The sequence below is a fragment of the Dermochelys coriacea genome, chromosome 20 (genome assembly GCF_009764565.3).
Source record: "Dermochelys coriacea isolate rDerCor1 chromosome 20, rDerCor1.pri.v4, whole genome shotgun sequence".
Lineage (NCBI taxonomy): Eukaryota > Metazoa > Chordata > Testudines > Dermochelyidae > Dermochelys > Dermochelys coriacea.
Genome location: NC_050087.2, coordinates 756664 through 779686, shown reverse-complemented (window position 1 = coordinate 779686; position 23023 = coordinate 756664). Strand labels below are relative to the sequence as shown.

Below are 23023 nucleotides of genomic sequence, written 5' to 3'. Positions count from 1 at the left end.
TAAAGGGCACAGGATGAGGCCCCAAGACAGGAAATGTGACTCTTAATATGCGAAGGAAAGTTACCGATTCATGATGGAAAATTTCCTTCCCAGCCTGTTGTCTGGCAGCCTAAAAGCCTTTCTCCTCATTCCATCCTCAGATTCAGACTTGAACACCTTCTCGTTGTCACCCTTCTCCTCTCCTTCCAAGAGCTCCTTCTGCTTCCGTTTCTTCCTCCTGTTCCGCCGCTCCTTGTCACTCTTAGAGCTGAGTTTGGAAATCTCAGAAGAGCTCTGAGACACCCTCCCCCTGCCATCATCCTCCACAGCATCTTCTGAGACCGTCCCTGCCGAAGTGACCATGGCAGCAGCCTGAAGGGAAAAGGACAAAATTAATTTGTTCCTTATTTAGCGGACACGGAAAGAGAGTCGGTAAGACAGAAAAATGACAGACATCTCTCACAGGCAGAGGCAGTGGAGTGGAATGGTTACAGCATGGGGGCTGAGCTAGGAATCCTCATCTCTCTTTCCTGCTCTGGGAAGTTGTGTGGTCTAATGCTTAGGGCATCAGATCAGGACACCAGACTCCTAAGTTCTGCTTCCTCCTCAAAATGGGGATTTTGTGCAAATGGTTAGAGCACAGGACTGGGATCCAGAACTTGTGGGTTCTGCTGCAGACTCCCCTTGGTTCAAGTAACTTCACTTCTTTGTCCGTCAGTTTAGTCCTCTCTCTGATGAGTAGAAATAATACTTATCTGCCTACATGGGTGTGGCAAGGCTCAGCTAGAACTGAGAGCTGTTCTGATATTCTCTGATGAAAGATGCTTTAACCAGTGCAATGCAAATAACAGAACGAATCTGTGGCTTTCTAAGAACTTTGCAGTTACTATTGTGCTATACACCTGGACTGTCACAGAGGTAGCAGAGACAGAACCAGGTCTTCTTGCTACAAAAACGCAGGCCATTGCCACTTTAGCTAAAGGAGAAACTCTGTAAAAAATGTTAGCAATATGTTGGGCATAGGAACACAGGGTGAGCAATTCTAATTCCATCCAACAGAGCGCAGTGAGGCCCAGACACACTACCCTTCATTACTGTATTTCATAATTATCTGACTCTGTTTTGCAATTAATGATTCAGAAAAAATTATAACAACCTAAAAAAAAAGTATTAATCAAAACCGTAACCTGCGCATCTTCCTGCTGCCTTTTCAGCTGTTCCAACATGGCCTTGAATTCTGCTTCCTTTTGCTCCGCTTCCTCCAGCGTGGCCTGGTTCTGCTCTTCATAAGCCATGGCTACCACAGCCAAGATCAGATTGACCAGATAAAATGAACCCACAAAGATAACCAGGACAAAGAATATCATGTACGTTTTTCCTGCTGCTCGCAATGTCTGAAAAAGAGACGGCAATTTCCCTATCACTTTGATTCAGAAGAGACTGTCTACAATATGGATCTGAGCAGCCAATCACAGTTCTCCTGATGGATGGTTCTAAAGAAAAATATATCGGTACCATACATACGAAGTGTTATCTAATTTCTTAACAGGATCCATTCCAAAGAATTAGGATACACAGCACACCCAACAATCTTGGGCCCCAAGCAGTCAAATGACTCTCTCTCCTTCCTTTAGAACAAGCCTGATGCTATGTCAGGAGGATAAAGGTTGTAAATCTGACCCAAGGATGGAAGTTTAAGGGATTCAGAAATACAGTATGAAACTTAATGCCAAGCAGAGATTCTTTTGAAACAATGCTGGTTCAGCATGATGCCAACCTGCTAGAGAAGTCTGAATTGTTCTTAGACAACATGGATGCACTTTACCCTTCAAAGCACCTGGATGCCCTGTGTTATACTACAAGAGTATCAGCAAAGCTAAGGTGCGCAGCATATGCACAACATACAGTATGACAATTTTGCAGCATTCACCACAGAATCTTAGTTAGAAGATTTAGCAAAACAGAACAGCCTCCAGGCTGAAAACAGAGAAGAATGCTACATGCTCTCTCCCTGGTGCCATTCCTTCCCTCCTTAAAAACACAACTCCTCGTAAGTCACACAGCCATACACTTGTGGGTGGCTCCCTCAGACCCTTAAAAAACACCCCATCCTCCCACAAATGTGTATGAAATTACAGGCAACAAAACATTGGAAGCAAAAGAGAAGCAATGCATTTACTACTAACTGATACAAGTTTTCCCAAAAATCCTGAGTCATAAGGCGAAATAAGGCTAGAAAGCCCAGCTGAAAGTGTCAAAGCTTGTGTAGCCATAGTTTGGATTCCTTCCTGCTTTCATGCATGTGTAACCCTCTGGACACTGGCTGTAGAAAAGATGAAAGGGTATCAATATTGTAAGAGCCATAAGGAAAGATTAACAGGAGGCTTGTTGCCAAAGGCACTTTCACAGCAGCAAGGTGCAACATTTTATATGTGCTTTATTTTCATGGGGACAAAGTGGTTGGCAAAAAAACAGGGCAATTGACAACCATGGAGACAGAAGCCCTTATCCACAGAATACAGCAGTACAAGGTTATTCATATTGTGTGACCAAACCTGAGCTGGACGGGCTAGCTACAGGGGTAAGAGCCTACTACAATCTTCATACCCACTGGTGACCTGAACAAAAGCCCCCTTGAGCCAATTGGAGTTTTTCCAAGTTCTTCAATGGGCTTTGGATCAGCCCTCAATCCTTGGCCTTGCTGCAGGCCAGCCAGTGCCAATTGTGGTGATTGTAGTTGATGTGACATGGACCTACCATTGGGATCTAGATTAAGAACCACCAACTTACTTAATATTGACCAACAAATGGCCATCACAAGGTAAAAACAGTTACTACTGACCAAGGCTGGATTGGAACCAGCAATCTAGAAGTGAAAAGCTCTAGATCTCATTCCCAGCCATCCTGAGCCTTTCAGGCCTCCTGAATAATCTAAGTGACTTGAGGTTGAAATTCAGGGACTCCATAAATTCATTTTCTTGTTCTCTTGCTTTTATACCAATCAAGTTTTCTATTGTGACCCAAATTAACCAGCAACTGTAAGTTTTTGACTAAACAGAATTAATTTACTAATGCTAATGGAAATACCATTATCTGTATTTACAGCATGCCATTATATAGATTTTAAATCAGTTAAATCAGGTAATTAAATATGAACACTAAAGTTTAGGGACAGGGTTTTCAAAGAGCTATGGGCAGCTGGGCACCCAGGACTAGATTTGAAGTGTCCAAGGGCCAGACTTTTAGAAGTAGTTAGGCGCCCAAAGCCCTAAATGATTTAGGACAATTCTCATTGAGAAGCAATGAGAACAGTGCTTTTAGCTTCCCAAATCTCCTTTGAAAATCCTATCCTAGTACGGTTACGATCCATTTGCTAGTGAACTTGGAGAATGTAGCCTGCAACATTCCATACACATCAGTTGCTTTATTTTAAGTGATGCAAAATGAACCACAAATAATGAATTTGTCTTTTTAAAACAGAAGTTATATTTTTGTTTACATATGACACCGCAGTCCAGCAAGTCTACACGAATACCCTGTGTCAGGCATGATACATGCAGAGTAGAGAGACGGTTACTAATGGGGTGCATTCAATGAAAGGAGAACAGGCTACATGGAATCACCTCTAAGACTTTGCCGCCACTAAGCTTTATGAAAGCCATTGGAGAAGAAACACATTCTTTACTTTTAATAAAGTCCAAACTTACCCTGCATCTGAGCTGTTACCACAGAGCAACGGATCAAGGGCTCCAGGGATTGTGTAAAAGTTTGCTGAAAAAAAAAAATGTTAAAAAACATATGTATGCACACTGCACACTTAATGGACTCAGCATATTACAAAACTACAGAAGCCTTAACAGAGCAGTCATCTAGGTTCTTCCTGGAAGTTAATACAGGGATAATACATTAATAATTAATAATTCGTTTGAGTGCAAATACAAATGAATCGCTGGCACACTGGAGCAAGTTAATTCAAGAGTGGGGAGGCAAGAGAGAAGCTGCAAAGAGCTGGATCCTGATTCTCCACTACCTTGCACTTTCTGTTGTCACTTACACCTGTGTAAATCCTACTAGCATGTTCACCTGCTTTGCACAAGTACAAAAGGAGATACAAGGCAGCGAAAAATCAGGCGCCTAGTCACTTCAAGTGGAAATATGGTGAGTAAGAACCAAGTGAAAACCAAATAAAGGAGCTCAGGAGTCAGGTCAATGCTTTCATCTGTAGAACTGACAGCATTCACAGACATTTCCTAGCTGTTCCCTTTCACCATGTTTACACCTTGTTTTTATTCTGGAACAAGTTTTTGCTCTTGTTAATGTTTGTGGAATAGGCTGTTCTTTGAGCTAGTACCTGTATCTACATGGCATTTGGGCACGGACACAAGTATTTAGGATTCATTATCCCCATTTGTATAAAAGTCAACCAGTCAGGATGAAGAACTGATATCAGGTAATAAAGGTTGCTAGTTGCACACCATGAATAGAGAAATCAATAGCTCATAGGTTGCAATTAATTTGCATGAACTGTTTAGAGTGATTGAATAAATAAGTAGGAAGGAAAGCACAACAGGCCTAGTTTTAACAGCTAAACTATTAGTTACATATGGTTCAACATGCTCCATAGGTCTCTTTGCACATCTTTTCCAAATGCTTGGGCTTTTTCTAAATCAATGCTGACTGACACACAAAGATAAGGCTCTAAAGACGCGGGGCCAGATGCAAGATGGCAGTTGGAAGAGGAGCTGCGACTAGATATAACGGGAAAGTGGGGGTCAGGTCAAGCTTAATACAAAGCAAAGCATGTACAGCTCAGTGGAAGATAGAGAGAAGCTTATTGTGCCCCACGCACTGATGCTGGGAGCCTCCCTGCTATAGAACTAGGACTTAAGAATCAAATACATGAGCCACTTTCTCAATCCCTAAAGCCCTCTCTCCAGAGTTGTATGCAATCTTGGCTGACCACTCATGAATAACACTTGATAAGACACAGCCAGAGAGAAGGAATCCCTGAGGCAAGGAAGTAGCTTTCACAAACTCTACATTTAAAACTAAACAGACTGGGCTGTAAAAAGCTTTGTTTCTGAGCTTGGAGGCACAGAACACACTCTGGATTGGACAAACAAGTTGCAAACCTGGGCCAAGTATCAAGTGAGCCTTGAACAATGGGCCACAGTGTAGGGTTTGTCCTTGAAACCAGGTGATATAGTGATAACTGGGGCCTAGTAGGCCTACTCCATTTGTGAGCCCAACTGTGGGAAAGGAGATAAAAATTTATAAGGTGTGACAATCTATAACAATAAATATTGATGGGGAAAAGTGCAAAAGGTAAAGACAGGCTGAATTAGTCTAAACAAAAAAGGCCAGCTGATATAATTCAAGGACTGTGTTAAGATCATGCCGATAAACAAGAAAAGTGAGGGACTGGAAATCAAGGAACCAAAGGTGGGTTGTCAGAAATTAGACCTAATCTGTAGAGAAAATAATGAGAGGATACGTTATTCTTCTCATCATTCCCTTTTTGGGTCCTTTTGGGGGGCAAGGAGGCAAAAGTGAACACAAATTGCTGACTAAAAGAAGTGAGCTTCACTATCATGGCTGCCACCCGCAACATTTCCTGGGTCCCCCAGCTTTACTGGGACACCATTGGGTCTTTGTCATCCTGATCCTCAAATTTTGAAATTTACTGAAATTTAATGATGTGTTTGCCATGGTACTAAGCAGGTTGAGGTCTCTGTATACCAATAAAACTGTTTAACATTGGACAGTGGCAGGGTCACGTTATCACCTTTAAATCTTTGAACCATTTATTTCCATTGAAATTAATACAACAGTGAAACTTGGTGATTTAAACTAATTTTTTCTCTCTGGAGTTTTTGGTTCCACTTTTGCTGGAAAAGAACCAGCACTATGGAACACTAAACACAACCATCCTCTGATGTAATTAAAACATGGTTGGTGCTCACAGCACACTCCAGGGTCAAGGACAACACACTCTCCAGTACCATCTACACTCAAGGCAGAATTGTATTTTAGCTACTTTGTGGAGGTGGAAAGGACCACCATTCTGTGGGGTTTGAATCTCAAAGCAAAAGTCACATTGATCTAAACAAAAAAAATTAGGTTGAGCACAAATCTACAGAGCTTTGCACAGGCCTCTCCAGATCTGGAACGTTATAACAAGGACTGGCCAGTTCAGTGGACAATGTTTATTTTAGGAACAGCACTCACCATGCTGAAATGGACAAAGCCATGATTTTCCAAAGTGAATCTGGATGCCCAATTTAAGACACCTTAAAGAGACCCAATTTCCAGAAAGTGCTGAGAAACCAGGGCCTTTAAGGTGCCTGAAGCTGGGCACCCAAAATCTCCAGTCATTTTGAAAATCTTGGCCATAAACATTTCGTCATGTAAAAAGGAAACAGACTTTAGGGAGCATTGCTGCAGAAATACCTACAGACATTGTTGGTGTATTCTTGCCAGTCAAACCCCCTGGTGCCATTCTCTAGGAGGCTCTTATTGAGGTTAATTGGCCATATTACACACTTGTTCCTCAAATTGCCCATAAACAGCTGCAGGCCGATTAAAGCAAAGACACTGAGGCAAAACACTGTCAAAATCATTACATCTGACAGTTTCTTCACAGACTGAATTAGGGCACCCACAATGGTCTTCAAGCCTGCAGAGAGAAAATAGGGCTAGAAATCACTTTCATATAATTATCACACATACAATACATTGCACATTACTTCTATAATACAGTGGCAAAAGGTCATTGCTTAAGGACAGCCAGGTCCATGGGAAATTGAAGATGCACTGGATCTATTCAGGTTTTCCCCTACCGTACGTTGATTAAAGCAAAGTATAATGGGGGTGAGGGGGTGGGGAAGGAAGCTGAGCCAAATGAATCCTGGGTGTAACTCCACTGACTTCAGTGAAGGACCAGGAATAAATCTGACCCAGTGTCTTAAAACAAATTAAAATACACTGGAGCCTTGCTAGAACACACACGTCTATCTAGCACAAATTCGCATATAATGCGGTCGCGGCCATGGATCCCAAATTTAATTACTTTAATTGCAATTTATTCTAATGCGGTCCCTGCGTTAACGCAGTACTAGGCATGGATCCCAAATCCCACGTTCTAGCGGGGGTCTGGTGTATTAAAAGGTCACCATTCAAAATCTCTGTTCTCTAGTGACAGCGCATATATAGGAGCCTCTGAGATGAATGTTAGGGCTTGTCTGCACACAGATGTTACACCCAGTTAAATCGGTGCAAAATCTAATTTAGTTAAACTGATGCAAACCCTATGTAGGACAGTCTTATCTGGGTTTAAACCTTGTTCATATGGTGCAAACTACACAGATATAACCCAGGTTTAAAAGGACTATCAGATTGTCCACATGCACAGTCACATTTGTTTAAACTGGTTTAAAACACACACCTTTAGTTAAACCTGTGTAAATTTCCATTTTAGACTGGCCTTTACTCTTTCAATCTGGCATAAGAGGATTCCACAAAAAGCGTTAGGATTTTCTCCAGTATAAACTGACCCTCTTGGGACTCTATAAACTTGGAGCCAAAGCTGCACAAGACGTTAAGACGTCTGCACAAGACGTAAAGGTTAAGAACATAGGAATGGCTATACTGGGTCAGACGAAAGGTTCATCTAACTAGCCCAGTATCCTGTCTTCCAACAGTGGCCAATGCCAGGTGCCCCAGTGATCCATCCCATCACCCAGTCCCAACTTCTGGCAAACAGAAGCTAGGGACACCATCCCTGTCTATCCTGGCTAATAGCCATTGATGGTCCTATCCTGTATGAATTTATCTAGTTCTTTTTTGAACCCTGTATAGTCTTGGCCTTCATAACATCCTCTGGCAAGGAGTTCCACAGGTTAACTGTGCATTGTGTGAAAAAATACTTCCATTTGTTTGTTTTAAACCTGCTGCCTATTAATTTCATTTGGTGACCCCTAGTTTTTGGTTTATGAGGAGGAGTAAATGTCACTTATTTACTTTCTCCACACCACTCATGATTTTATAGACCTCTATCATATACCCCCTTAGTCATCTCTTTTCGAAGCTGAAAAGTCCCACTCTTATTAATCTCTCCTCATACAGAAGCCGTTCTATACCCCTAATCATTTTTGTTGTCCTTTTCTGAACCTTTTCCAATTCCAATATATCTTCTTTGAGATGGGGCAACAACATCTGTATGCAGTATTCAAGATCTGGGCGTACCATGGATATATAGAGAGGCAATATGATATTTTCTGTCTTATTATCTATCCTTTCTTAATGATTCCCAACATTCTGTTTGCTTTTTGACTGCCACTGCACATTGAATGGATGTTTTCAGAGAACTATCCACAATGACTCCAATATCTCTTTCTTGAGTAGTAACAGCTAATTTAGACCCCATCATTTTATACGTATAGTTGGGATTATGTTTTCCAATGTGCATTACTTTGCATTTATCAACAATGGATTTCATCTGCCATTTTGTTGCCCAGTCACCCAGTTTTGAGAGATCCTTTTGTAGCTCTTTGCAGTCTGCTTTGGACTTAATTATCTTGAGTAGTTTTGTATCATCTGCAAATGTTGCCACCTCACTGTTTAACCCCTTTTTTCAGATCAATTATTAATATGTTCCTCAGATTTGTCACCTAAAAAGATTGGCTCAGGTTTGGGAATCTCCCTCACATCCTCAGTCGTGAAGACCGATGCAAAGAATTCATTTAATTTCTCTGCAATGGCCTTATCTTTCAGTGGTCCTTTAGCATTTTGATCATCCAGTAGCTCCACTAGTTGTTTAGTAGGCTTCCTACTTCTGAGGTACTGAAAAAATTTTTTGCTATTACTTTTTAAGTCTTTGGCTAGTTGTTCTTCAAATTCAGTTGATGTATGTGGTTTAATACTAATGACAGTACATGTCTTAGGCAAGAAATAAAAGTTCTAAAAAGGGATCTTCCAAGCTCAGTCTGATCTGCCCAGGTACCATCCTTCAATTCTGTGGACAATTTGCATGAGCAAGGAATGCAGGATAACACCTTCAATCAGACCTACATGAAAGGTGTGCAGAACCCAGTCAGAAGTCAATAGGATTTGGAGTGTAGAAGAAAAACAAGGGTAGACCCTTAAAAAACAAACAACTCTAACGTCCTGCGGGATTGTTCTGCATTTATAACATGAAGGGAGGAAAAGCAGACAAGAGCTTTGCTGCACGTGGATTTCAGACAGAATTTCTAAGGGTGGCCATAAGTGACTCTGAAAATAATCCTGGGATGTTCCCTCCAATGGCAACTTCCAACTCAACCCTGCTCCATTTACAAAGGCCAAAACAGTTTTCCCATCACAAAACTGCCAGGCCCCACAAACTCAAGCACTGCTTCAGTAAATTAAAATAAAAGCCACCTTCATCCTGCTTACTTACCGACTAAGAAAGAGAAGCAACATTTTCACCACGACCAAACCAATTAGATGAGCTCAAGGTAAAATCCCTCACCTCTCCCTGGAGCTCTAAGCCTCATGTCCACAAGACACAGCAGAGAACATCAAATGTTTCTGCCAATATTAGATCTCAGCTAGAAATTCGTGCTTAGCCCTCCACCTCCTTATTCACATTATAAACAGTACTGATAACTTTTAAAAGCACCCATGAATGCGAAGTTACTCCCTTTGTCTGTTCTGTTTCACTTCTTCTGCTTAGGCAAATCAGACCCTTTCATGCATTGCAAAATTCTACTCACGCAGCAACTAATTTTTGGTCTTTGACAAACAAATAAAATATTGTTAGTTTCTCATCATCATCATCTGGTAAGAGCTGGGCAAGCAGGTTGTGTGTGTACAGGCTGGTAAGCTTTCCCATAAGAATTCAGCAAGGATGCCCCTACATCCTTTCCAGAGCAAGTGGGGAAGATGTGTTACAAAATATTTGCCATACCAGATCATGTCACAGGTGGATTTAGTCTGGTGTCCCATCACTAGCTCTAGCCTTGACTGCATAGTAGTCCATAGAAAAGTTATCTAGGCCCCTACTGCTATTGGACACTCCTGAACATCTCCAAACTTAATCCTCCAAAATATTTTTCCTAGATAAGAAATGTAGTTTACCTTTCTTCACTCTCTGCCCAGAGAATTGGATCATATGCAACTTCTGAAAAGAAATCCCTACCTAACCTTTTAGAGATCTGATAAGAGAGACTCCTACGAGACTGGCATCCTTCCTTTTAACGTATTTACTGAAGTGCTTTTTCCAGCAGCCACAACGATAACTTATCCCTTTAATTCATACTCGGAAAGAGGCATTTAATGAGTCATTAAATGTTGTGCTTTATGAATCTCTTACTCCCTTAATCTACTGTTAGCTGTGAGCACTTTTGATACACTTTATTATTCCCAGACCATGTATGGATTTCCATCCCTTGCCTCCCAAAACCTCACCACATCCATCAGTGCTTCCATACAATTGTAATTGATATTAAACTTCCCCCTCATCACTGCTTTAGCTACCTCCCAAGAGGGCTTTAGGTTTAAAAACTCCAGAAATGTTAGCCTTGTTAAACCCAAGCAGTCATCCCAGGCTTAAGATGCTTCCTCAGACCACCACCAGCCTTCTATAACAACCTCTTGGGCAATCAACCCCTCTTATGCTTGTCTATAGGCACTAGTTCTGAAGTAGAGAGAGAGTGTGCAACAGTTCCAGCAGTAAGTATTTCAGCTAGGATTGGATCAGACCCAAAGCTCTGGCTCAGATCACCATACCAGCTTTCAATTGTCAGCTGTCAGACCCTCCTAGGTTACCGGCAGCTTCATCCAAAGCCCACGGAAGTCAATTAAAAGATTCCCATTAATTCTAATAAATTTTGCATCAGGGCCCAGATCAGAAGTCTTTGCACCTAGTCACTGTTCTCTGCCTAGATATTACACGCAAGTATTTATATATTTCCATGCATTCTTTGTTTTGACAGAATTAGATGGTTGCTTCCGATCCATCTTTATTGTATGATCTATGTGTTGCAGAATGCTCAGATCTAGAATACATGGCTAAATTGGCCTTTGGTGTGATGGTTCTTGAGACCACATTGTAAGTCTGGAGTAATTCATTTCCACAATGAGATCAGAAGGAGCTGAAGTTTGTCTGCATCTTCAACCAAGTGGTCAACACTGTAATTGGCAGAAGTGGCCAAGCACAAAGTTACGGTCGCAGTCTCCCCTAAATGCCTGTTTTTAAATCCCACTCCTAGTATTATGACTGCTTTGACTGGGTGAAATCCTTATGGCCTGTGTAATGCATGAAGTCAGACTAGATCATCATGGCCTTAAAATCTGAATCAATAGCACTCATTTTTAGAGCAATACAATGCAGACTTCTGGACCTGCCCCAAAGTCCATCAATCTGCAAAAACCTGTGAAGCAAGATTAGATGTGGTGATTTTTATTTTTAAAAATTTCTGGACAAAGTGAAGCCAGCTTGTACTGAAACCTCATTGGAGCTCATAGGTGCAGGACAGATCAGTAATTGGATGGGAGAATTCTACAGAAAATCAGATTGCTATGGGAAATGTTGATGATTTGGTGGGAGTTCCTCCCATCTGCATCACTACTTAACTGATGACCAGGGCTGGTGCTACTGAAGGTGCTGCCTTTTGGATGAAGTGTAAAATTGAGGCGTCCCACCACTTTTGGTTGCTAAAGATTGCATGGCATTTTTATCCTCCAATGGCTGCTTGACAATCCTCTTCTGAGAAATAGGATAGGTGAGTTTCATTGGTGAGCATCACAACTGGGATCATAAGACATCCTTGCTGGATGTCTCAGTAGGGAGCCCAAAGATTAAATGAGCTGTGAAGAATCGGTCCTCCAGGACAGGGATTATGCACATTGGTCCAAAACCTCATGGGAAAACTAGCACTGATCATGCTGCTCCTGTTCTGTGGACACAGTGCTTCAGTTGCCAGGGCCAACTTTTTCTAGTCACCAGCTGGAAAGTCACATGAAAAATTTAAGCATTAAAACCTCTCAGTCCAGAAATGCTTGTTCATCAGGAAAAAGCCTCATTACTGTAGCTTGCTCCCTCTAAGCAACGAGGATGTTTCCACTTCAACTTATAATCAACTTGCCTCAAATGTTTTCATACCATTAAACTCCAAGTGGGCTGGAGCCGAGTCATGCAAGCCTCTCCTTCCTCCAGGACTTTTTTAGACCACATAGATTTACATGGCCCTTCTGCAGATCTCAGTGTTAAATAATGCAACAAAGATGAAAGATTTATCAAGCCATGTACGTTTGTGTCCACATTTAGGGAGAGCACAGTGCAGTTGCTTCTGTGCATGGCACATTCCAGGGCAGAAAACGCCCCAGGGGGAAAATTTTCCAGTGACAAAAATGTTTCTTTAGCAACCTACAGTTTGTGTCCATTTGTTTTCCAAATGTCTTCCTTTTGGATGTGCTGTAAGGACAATCTGCTCAATGGCCAGACTCTACGATGCAGTATTTTACTGTATCTCAGAATTATGGATAAGTTATTGTGTGTTATTAGTAGTGGCATCTAGAGGCCCCAGCTGAGCGTGAAGCCCCATTGCGGTAGGTGCTGTGTCTACGCAGAGTAAGAGGCAACCCCTGTCCTGGAGAGTTAATCTAAATGGCAATCTAAATGGACAAGACAAATGAAGACTGAAGATGCTCATCTGGGAAATGAGGCACAAAAAGATTAAACAACTTGCCTAGGGTTACACAAGGAGTCTGTGGCAGAGTGGGGAACTGAATGCAGATCTCCTGAATCACAGCCCAGTGCCTTAACCGCAAGCTTGCCCTTCCTGATCAACTGGCTGGAATCAGTGAGAGCTCTCAGCCCCATCCAGCACCCCATATCTGGAACTTGCAACTACACTTGGAGCTACACTCCAGATGCAACTATGTTTTTGTAACCAGTTCATTAAACTCATTTGACTCAGTTGCAACAAGCATGGCTGAGCTGTGTCCACACAGCAGCCCTTTTCAGCATTTTGTGCATCTCCACCATTCATGCCACCTGCTGTCACCATGGTTGATGTCACAGCATACCGGAAAAATCTGAGCAGTTATCCCATGGTGTCTCAGTAGGCGACACCCATAAAACAGCACCAGTAGCACATAGGGCAATCAATTCTGGAGTGTCTTGCACCACACAGAGCTAGGAGCCAGAATGGCCAACCTAGTTACCCAGACAAGTTTATGGCATCCTGTTTATGTTGCAGAAAACATTGCAGAATGAGAATCAGATGTTAAAAAGGAGACTTTACCTTTCATCAAACACAAACAAAAAAAAAAGATTTTAATTTTTTTTTGGCCATAAAAATTTGTTAGCTGAAAACTGGAAAAGCTTTGTTTTTTCAGCAACCCCCTCAAAAAAAAATTTTTTTTTAAATCAACATTTTTCATAGAGGGGACACGAAAAAAACCACCAAAACATTTTCCTGACCAGTTGCACTGGCTACAAACATAGAAGTTTTGTACTGGGATGTTTTTATGTTGACCCAGAACTGAACCTGAATTTCTGTAGGTTTCTGAGAGCTGGATTTATGTCCCAACCCATCTACATCTTGGAATTTAAAAAAACAAAACAAAAAAAAACATTAAGTTTACAAGAGAAAGTCATGTAAATTATGCATTTTCAAGAATTACCAGATCCACTGACACGTAACATCCTCTCAAAGCCTTTTTACTATTTCATTTATATAATATAAGTGCCAGCATGTGACATGACAATGGAGTCTTGACTTTCTAAAAAGTGAGTTCGCAAATAGGGAAACTGGGGAGGAAAACAAATGGTAAAAACATTGACCAAAACACATTTGAACCATCCATAATTTATCACATGTCAAACACAAATGTGAAGCAAGTTGAATCACATAAGCAGGAATCAAGAATAAGCTGGGATGCTACATCATGCAATATAACTGCAAGGCTCAGCAGAGCAGATTTAGTTTCTGATTTCATGCTTTGTGACATTCAAGAGGGCTTTTCCTTAGATTGATCCTTGCAATTATCAGATAAATTTTAAAATTTAGCTCTATTTGCGCCTTGCCACGGTTCATGCCATGCCTTAGACCTCGAATGGACCATGCAACTTAAGAACAGTCTGAATCAGTGGCAATTCATCTGTAGAGAAATGCTAAAATGAAGGCATTTCATTATCAAGGCTGTGTTATTTAGTACACGCCAGTTATCTATCTGAATTAAGCACTTTGAGTAACTAAACAAAAATCTAGGCTTGAATATAAATATCAGACCAAAAATGCAAAAGAGAGGAGCCAGTGATCTTTTGGGAACCTGTGCCTGATTCTCATTTATTCTAAGGCCTCTTTACACCGTTCCATCAGTATAAAAGCGTCTTACCCACTCGAAGAACCCTACATTGCCAGGCTGATGTAAAAGGGCCTTAGGGTAGCAGGCACATGAAACTGTAAAATAAAACAAATAAAGGAAGTTCCAGGTAGGAATAAAATGTTTTTTTTAAACTCAGCGCTTTTAATCAATGCCAAAGTTCTTGTCAATTTCCAAGTAGCTTTACTGCTATTCATTTTTCCAGACACAACTGGAAATTTTTACACCCTGTTCCCTTCAGCCCTCTAAGTTGTTGTTTGCTAATCTTCAGTGCCTGTAGGGTCCCATTCTCTATTGCTCTGACAGTGTGCAATCATTATTCCTGCTGTGCACTGGTGTAAAGAACTGCATGAGACACCATGGAGAATTATGGAATTCATGGAATGCATCCGATGAAGTGAGCTGTAGCTCACAAAAGCTTATGCTCTAATAAATTTGTTAGTCTCTAAGGTGCCACGGGTACTCCTTTTCTTCATGGAGAATTAGGCTCTTAAAAACATTAATAATTGTATCACTGAAAGATTTGGTCACTTGGGGGCTTGGAATATCATTCTGATTCCTCACTGTTGCTTTGCTTTACCAATTCATAGTTAAAAGGAATGTCCCTGTTCAGGTATCAATGGGTTGCAATTATTTGGAAACTAAGTTTTCAGGGTGATGTGGGCTTAGTTTCCATTTGTGACGGACTCAACGTGTGTTTCTTCACACAATTTGTCAAGTCAGATAATGTGACCCTTGCTCTATACAACAGGATGCAGAGTGAGTTCTGTGCTTAATTCACCAACTATTAAAAGTTGTCTGTGAGATGTTCAACTGTCTGCCTTCCCAGCCTAAGGCAGAACCACTGATGAGACACACTATCGGTCTATTGATACTAGGGATATTTTCAAACTGGTTAGAATAGTATTGTAGATCTGGTTTTAGGTGACCTGACCCATTTTTACTGAGCTGCTTTTCAAGGCTACTCCATTTCATTAAAAAAGGGACCTGCCTTCCTTAAGTCAGCTCCGCACTATGGCTCACACTGTTTTAAAACTGGTTCCGCTAAATTGGTTTTTAAATTTCCCCAGTATAGATAGGCCCCAGGAGACAACTTGCAGCACCACTACTTTCCTCTTTCCGAATTTAAGAGATGCAGCTTGCACTGCCACTTGCCCCTCAGTTTGTGTGTGCATATGCACCTGCATATGTCAGTGAAAGGTGACAGATTGACAGCCCTGTAGAAAAGTCCTTTCTCTAGTCGCAGGACAATATATTCACACCATGTAAGCCCTCTAGCCTGCATGTCTGGAGGAATTACCTCTAGATGGGAAGGATTAAACTCACTCCCCTGGCACTATGGTATTTGGCCTCTTTGCTGAGATTTCCAGTGCCTGGGGCCACTTGGCAATTGCTGTGTTAATTGCATGTGTGATGCGCACTCTTCCCCAGCAGGAACTGCATTAGCACCAACATACTCATCATGTAGCACAGGTCACCAAACCATCTTATGATGGTCATATTTGGGAATTACTGCTAGCATAGACTAGAACTGAGCTGGTGAAGTAGAGGTAAGTGTCTCTAGATCCTATTAGTGATCCACTAAGCCAATCAAACCCTCCACCTCACCTGAAATTTTATCCAGCAGCATGTCTCCAGTCCTGCATACTTTTCATCTAAACACCCCTGCTCATCTGAAGAGGCCAATTCTAATTATTTACAAAAGGTTTATTTAACATCTGTCATAATGATAAAATGGTTCTCTCTTAAGGTCATTGTGACATTGGAATTCCCATCCCACTGCATGCACTGAAGAAACAAGAGAAAACATTTAGATTTTAACATATTCAAATATATTACCTTGAGAAAAGTACACTTCTACCCTGTGTGTACACTAAGCCATCAAGTAATACACTAGCTCTCTACCCCACAACTAGTGCTTCCAAGCGTACCCTAAAGACAACCAACCAGTAGGTTAATTACCTAAATTCCCAATTCTTGCTAGTGATGGGACCAGAAGGCAGGGGGTTGTTTTGCAAAGCCTCTGCCGGGCCCCAGCGCTGCACAATCGGGAGATTCTGATCTAAGCTCTAATTTAAGTCAGTGACCAAAGCTCCACCCATTTCCAATTCTAGCCTTAGCATTCAATACTGTAATAAGGCAGTACAGCCACTCTCACTTTGCTGCAAACTGGCTATGCTGAACTTAATGCGGGGTGGGATGGAACTTAGATCCTCCCTGCTCCAAAAGCACACTTGACCTAGAGAGGAATCTCTGTTAGCAGTTAGGAGCACGGGGCCTAGGATATGCAGCTGAACAGTTCCACATCTTTTCATGCGAGGACAATGGCAAGTTTACACATTAACTAGGCAGTTGATTACACTTTTTCACTCTGCTATACTGATGAATGTGAAGCACATCCTAAAGCAGTTTCAGCATACTTTTTCTTTTACCACAGCATCACAACTGCTCTCCAAGCAGTGCATCATCATCAACGATAATCAGATAGTTCTTCCTCCTTATGTGTGTATCTTAAGCTGTGCAGCCAATCATCCAACAAGGCTAAGTAAGAGCATTCTAATTAAAGAGCAATTCTCTATCATTCAGTGCAAGAAAAGCAGGTGGTATGTAAGAGCATCATGCAGCAGGTAGGGTTTATAAATATGATAGGCTTGGCAGTCTGGAGGGAGGGAAAAGGCATCTGTCTCCTAGAACAATATAGTTTGGTTTTTTGCAAATATACATGCAATAGCACACTGAGAAAATAGCAGGATGTTGCTGGACATCATTTACTTAGCAAGTAAAGATGGCGCTATTGCTCATTCCAGAGCAGAGCGACATTTTGGAGAGATGGAGAAAGAGGTAGGCTGGGCTTGAGATCACTAAAAATATACAACCTGAGGTAACAATTTTACGTCAATTCTCTCCCGAACCCTGGAATAGACCAACTCATGCTCCAAGGCAATCTGTATTTTCAGTGCACTTAAAGCCTTCAAAAATATTCCCTTAGAACATTGTCAGAAAAACACAACATAAAAACACTCTGCACTTTCCATCCCCAAAACACTATGCAAACTATCAACTTGCTAAACCTAATATCTGGGAGGCAAGTGGGCAAATCTCACTCCCACTTTCCAGATCAGAAGACAAAACAAAGGAGGTTAAGACCAAAACTCTCCCCAGTGGCTTCTGATTTTGGGTGCCCAACTTCAGATGTGCTGAGCACCCAAAACTCTAACATGAAGTCCCTGGAAGATAAAGTTGCTCAGCACCCCTGAAAATCAGGCTCTACTTAGCTGTCTAAAGTTGGGTGTCCACAAATTCACGCTCTCAAAAATAGAGGCCACACATATGAGCAGCATGGTGAGCAAAACGCAAGAACTTCCGGCGCCTCATCGCATGCTTCGTCACTAAGCCAGAAAGCCACAATGAAGGAAGCTCCATTACTTGGCACTTTAAAAACCAGACTGGACAATATACTAGACATAGTATTGCCAAAGGCTTCTCTGCACTGGCTGCAGGGCATAGCGAATGGGCTCGTGATCCAATAGGCCTAATTTTTACAATTGGATAAAAGCTAAAGTACTGTATGCCCTAACACAGTAGGGTTCATAACCCTCCCAGAATGACTGGTTCTTTATTTAAAAAATCCCCATTAGTGTAACTCCGAAAGTTCCTGAAGTGAACTGGATGACTCCTGGAGTAAGGCACTACTCAACCTGAGTAAGAATGGCAGTAGCTGGCCCTTTATTTGTTTTGAATTATACTTCAGAGTTTTCACACAGAGGCTAGATATTGATAGACATGCACTTAAGAGGATGGTATACAATTATCAGTATTCATCCAACGGTCTTACATTATTGTTTTTAAATCACTGTTGATTCATACAGACTGCAAAGCCCATCAAAAATGTCCCAGTGCCATTTTTGAAAGGTAAGTGGTGAGAGAAGGGGCGGAGGAAAGAGAAAGAGAGAGACATACACAAGATAAGCATTAATGCTTAAAAGACTCCTCACCTGGAATAACAGAGATAGTTTTCAAAGCTCGGAGAACTCTGAAAGTTCTCAATGCTGAGACATTCCCAAGATCCACAAACTCTGTGACATATCTGTAATGAGGGAGGTCACACACAAAAAACACAATGACAAAACACACACCAATAAAACAACTACAGACAAAGCAATACATCACTCACAGAGGCCTGTGCCCAACAGCTAACACCAACCGGAGGCCGCCTTACCTGGAATTACAGAAATAGTTTTCAAAGCTCTCAGAACCCTGAAAGTGCGCAGAGCTGAAACATTGCCTAGGTTTACAAACTCTGTTATATACCTGCAGAATTAAACCAGAGTTAATGACACCATTGGGGTCACCTTCCTTTTAATATAATCGTTTGTAGGAAACAGACTGTAATTTAAAATGCTTTAGAACTGGCATTGAGAGAGACAGAGAAGGATACAAAGCCAAAACTAGTTTAAAAATGTCTCAAGAACATAGGCCAACTAGCCCAGCTGCATGTTTTGCTCTTTGAACTTTCCCAAATTTGGAGTCTAATGTTTTAATTCTGTATGGACCTGTGCAAAGCAATTTTAAAAAATTACTTGGCAAAAGAAACCAGGTATGTTTGGAGAGACTGTTTCCTCAATTCAATGGGATGTGTTGTCAATCAGAGCTACCTCACTTTCCTTCCCGTTTTTAATTGTCTTCAACATTTGCAGTTATGCAGCACCTAAGTGCCACACAGACATTAGTTCAGTAATGTCTGTCTTCGCCACCTCTCTGAGACACAGTTAAGTATTATCACCATTTTACAGATGACCAGACTTGGGGCACAGAGAGGTTAAATGAATCAGTATCAAAGCCAGGAATAGATTCATGTGAATCAATATCAAACCTAGGAATAGAACCCAAGAGTCCTGGCTCCCAGATCCCCTATTGTAACCACTAAACAAACTGCCTCTGAAAATAATTCTGCTGTTTTGGGAAAGTCTGACATTTCGTAGCTTTCCAGGCATTACAGGTCAAATTCACCAGTGTGCAGAAGAACTAGCTAGACATCACCTAAGCCTCATGAGCGGGATTTAAATGATCCACAGGCCTTGGTGAATTTGGGACAAATCCTCCTGATATGACAGCAGTACAACCCCACTGATGGTAAGGTGATTGTATAGCTGTAACATGAGTGAGCCCACAATGCTTGGTACTGATGCTTTTGAGAGCCTGACAGTCTTTTCAACGTTGATATTGCATTGCTTGTTAACTTACCATCCAGCTGCACAACAAATGATATTGGATGGGATTTTCAAAAGGATCCTAGAGGAATTAGGTTCCCAATTCACAATAAGTTGCACCTAACTCCTTTAGGCGCCTATGAAAATCTCAGGAGCTGACTAGTTGAATTTAAGGCCTCATTTGCATTTCTTGAACAATGCATCTTTTAGTAAACAATATATAGAAAGGACAACTAGTGAAAGTGCTGGCACTCAAAAAACCCAATGCCCTAAGCCTCTGCACTCAGCCAGCACTGGAGCCTGATATTTCAGAAAAGCAGAACACACACAACTCCAGCGAAATGCAAGTCCCCTGGACCCTTGAAAATCAGACCCCCATGCCTTCAATCAATCATCTCTCTGATTTCAGTAGCCAATGTTGGCCCTGGGAGCCCAGAACATGGACAGGTGTAAAATGTGTCAAAGCAAATATGGAAGGGAAACAATTATTCCTCTCCCAGGCGTTGGTCAGATTGTCAATGACATATTTCCACTGATGATAGCGGGGGTTGTAAGAGTGCATTAGAACAGGCCAAGAGGTGAAACACATTTTTATAAGATACAGGGTGCCAAACGTTTAGAATTCATCTCTAATTAGGAAAATGAATTTAGTGGTCTACATGTTGTAAGACACCTGGGCACTTCACTGCTTATTAGACTTGGAAGATAAGTTGATTCAGCAAAAGGGGAAAAGAATGAGCTAGACAAAATAAAATACTGTATGGTGGACTTCCTTTTTGGGGATTCTGAATCTTTAGCTGCAAAAGGTTAATATCTACCCGTTAACCCACAAGTATCCAAAATACAGCCCAAAAAATCCTAACATGCAAACCAAAGCCATGGAAGGAGTCAGTGGTGGAGCCAGGATTTAGAAATTCCTAGTTCCCATCCCCGAGCTGAACTCACCAGAACATGCCAACTCTCTGGCATAGGGGTAAAGCTAGAATGCTGGGCACTAATTACAAAATCCTGCCTCATCATAGGTAAATGGCCCCCAAACCGTGAGGGGTGCAGAGAAACTTTGAGTGGGCGCACAGCAGGGCCTGGGCCAGGGGAGGGAGGTGGGGAGGGAGCGTCACCCAGCCTTGCTCTGCCCCTAGCCGCAGCTCCACTCCGCCCCACCTCTGCCCTCATTCCCTCTTCACCTTCAATCCAGCTCCTCCCCCATCCCCAGTTCTGCCCCCAGCTCTGCCTTCAGCCCAAGCTCCTCTGCTGAGGAAGCCTTGGCTGTGCAGCAATGGAGTACAGGCACGAACAGATTCCATTACTGGTAAGGGCAGGGGTGCAACAAGAAATGTTTGGGCACTGCTGCCATAGGTGCATATTCAGAAAGCTGTGATTTGCCCAAAACATGTCCAAGCCAAAGCCGCTATAAGCAGATGCAGCTCCACTAATTTTAGCGGAGTTACATTTAGCTCTGTCTTTATCTCAGGACTGCACTGAAAATAAGAGCCAGAGTCTAGTCTTTGATCTTTTTGGTGTCCACTTTAAGATTTCCTTGACTTTTTTCTTTTTTCCTTTGCACCTATCTCACAAGAAGATTCAACCCCCTCCCACATTTCATGTACACACATAGAATTGGTAACAGTAATATCCTGAAAATGCAACTTACGCCATCATGATGACACTGAAATCTAGCCAGTTCCATGGATCACGAAGGAAAGTAAAACCATCTATGCAGAAACCTCTTGCAATAATTTTCACAAGTGATTCAAATGTATAAATACCAGTGAATGTGTACCTGTTAAAAGGGAAGTCGAAAACAGAACTCTGCTAAGAACAATGTGGTAAAAATATAATTTCAGTCATGAAAAAAATCTTTTCAAATATATTAGGCTTAAGAAATCAAGAGGTTATAAAACCCCTATCCTACCCCCACTGACTTAAACGGGAGCAAGAGTAAGCTTATTGAATAAATGAAAGAAAATTCTGCAAGAATTAAAGAAAAAAAACTTCTGAAGTATTTAAAAAGAGAAAGATACAAAAAAAAATTGCTACTTACTCCACATTCTTCGACCATTCAGGTGGGTTACTAAAAGTCATGAATACACAGTTGGTCAAAATAGTGCACATAATGATCATGCTAAATAATGTAGGGTGAAGTCAAGGAAGAAAGGGACACGCTAAATTGGCTCTTTAGTTCAGTATGAAAACATCTTTGTAAAATTCACTGCAATATAGAGACAATTCTAATGAGAATAATTTCCAGCCAGTGATCTATTCACTATCAGCTAGATAGGACAAGAGCCAAGATAACATCCAGCAGTCACAGGAGATGGAGAGAGAGACATTTTTTCATATAATTTTTTTCCATTTAACTATCTCATTGGTTTCCCCACAATTCTCTGATCTCTTGGACATGACGGGGCTGATTCTCCATTGCATTCTGATTTGGTAGCAGTTTATAGCCACTTTATACTTGTGCAGACAACTGCATGAGGGACAGAGCAAGAGTGAACTGAGAGATATCACTCTCCAAAGGGCATTGCGCACATGCACAGGGAGCACAGAATTTTCACCTTAGTTAATATTTATGGCAAGTTAACAGTTCTGTCCTGTCTCCAGGCATTGAACAGAGGAAGGTGCACACGTGCTTCATGTTCTGCAACCAAACAAAAATAGTGTCTCATCTCTTTAACATCAGACATTTTACTGCTTAGAACTAATCATGAAGGCTGTAAAACTGTAATATACATTGAATAGACTCAGACTAAGGTCAGCAGAGACCATCATGATCATCTAGTTGGACCTCCTGCACATTGCAGGCCAGAGAAACTCACCCACCCGCTCCTGTAAATAAAACAGAGTCCCTATCTCATACTTCACAACAATTTACATTCATCCTTTACGTGAAACTTCCCCTCAGACAATTCCATCTACATTCAGGAATAGCAACACAATCTGCTGGTAAATGAAATGAGTGAGCAGCATCGTATTACATCACTTGTTAGTCAGAAATCTGGCTAGGATTTCAGTTTGGGGGTTTTTTCCAACTGCATGAAACATGGGGTGCATTTGATATGATATGCATAAACTGCAAAATGAAGCCTACCAAATTTTCATTTTTTCTCCTGATTTTGTGCATTCAGCTGAAGGAGGCAGGTATGCCCACCTTGCACCAGCTGCTGTCATCAAGTGACCAAAGGTCCAATCTGTTGGCATGAGTCCCCTGATATGATTGCTCACTCTTGCAGGGGCAATCAATTGTATGAGCAAAAAGTGAACAAGTCTCAAATGTGTTACTCAAAAAATGAAAGGTGTTTTTGTCATAGGCAGCACATGGTTTTCATACTGTTTTTCTTCTACAAGAAATGGGGGGAAAAATCCCTATGGCTCTTAAACCGCCCCTTTCAAACTCCATCGTGTATAATCTGGTTCAGACAACTTGCAACTCACTCTTAACATCCACTGAAATGACCCATTGC

General features: G+C 41.5%; 1 protein-coding gene across 1 annotated transcript in view; it reads right to left on the bottom strand.

Annotated features, from left to right (window-relative positions):
• Positions 1-22443, bottom strand: part of SCN8A (sodium voltage-gated channel alpha subunit 8) — a 75191-nt gene extending 52748 nt beyond the window's left edge. The window contains 9 exon segments of the mRNA XM_038378154.2: positions 67-351; positions 1167-1373; positions 2162-2220; positions 2223-2302; positions 3687-3750; positions 6434-6655; positions 18345-18436; positions 21211-21339; positions 21601-22443. Coding sequence (XP_038234082.2) covers positions 67-351; positions 1167-1373; positions 2162-2220; positions 2223-2302; positions 3687-3750; positions 6434-6655; positions 18345-18436; positions 21211-21339; positions 21601-21680 — 1218 coding nt within the window. The 5' untranslated portion in view covers positions 21681-22443.
• Positions 22444-23023: the final 580 nt, after the last annotated feature.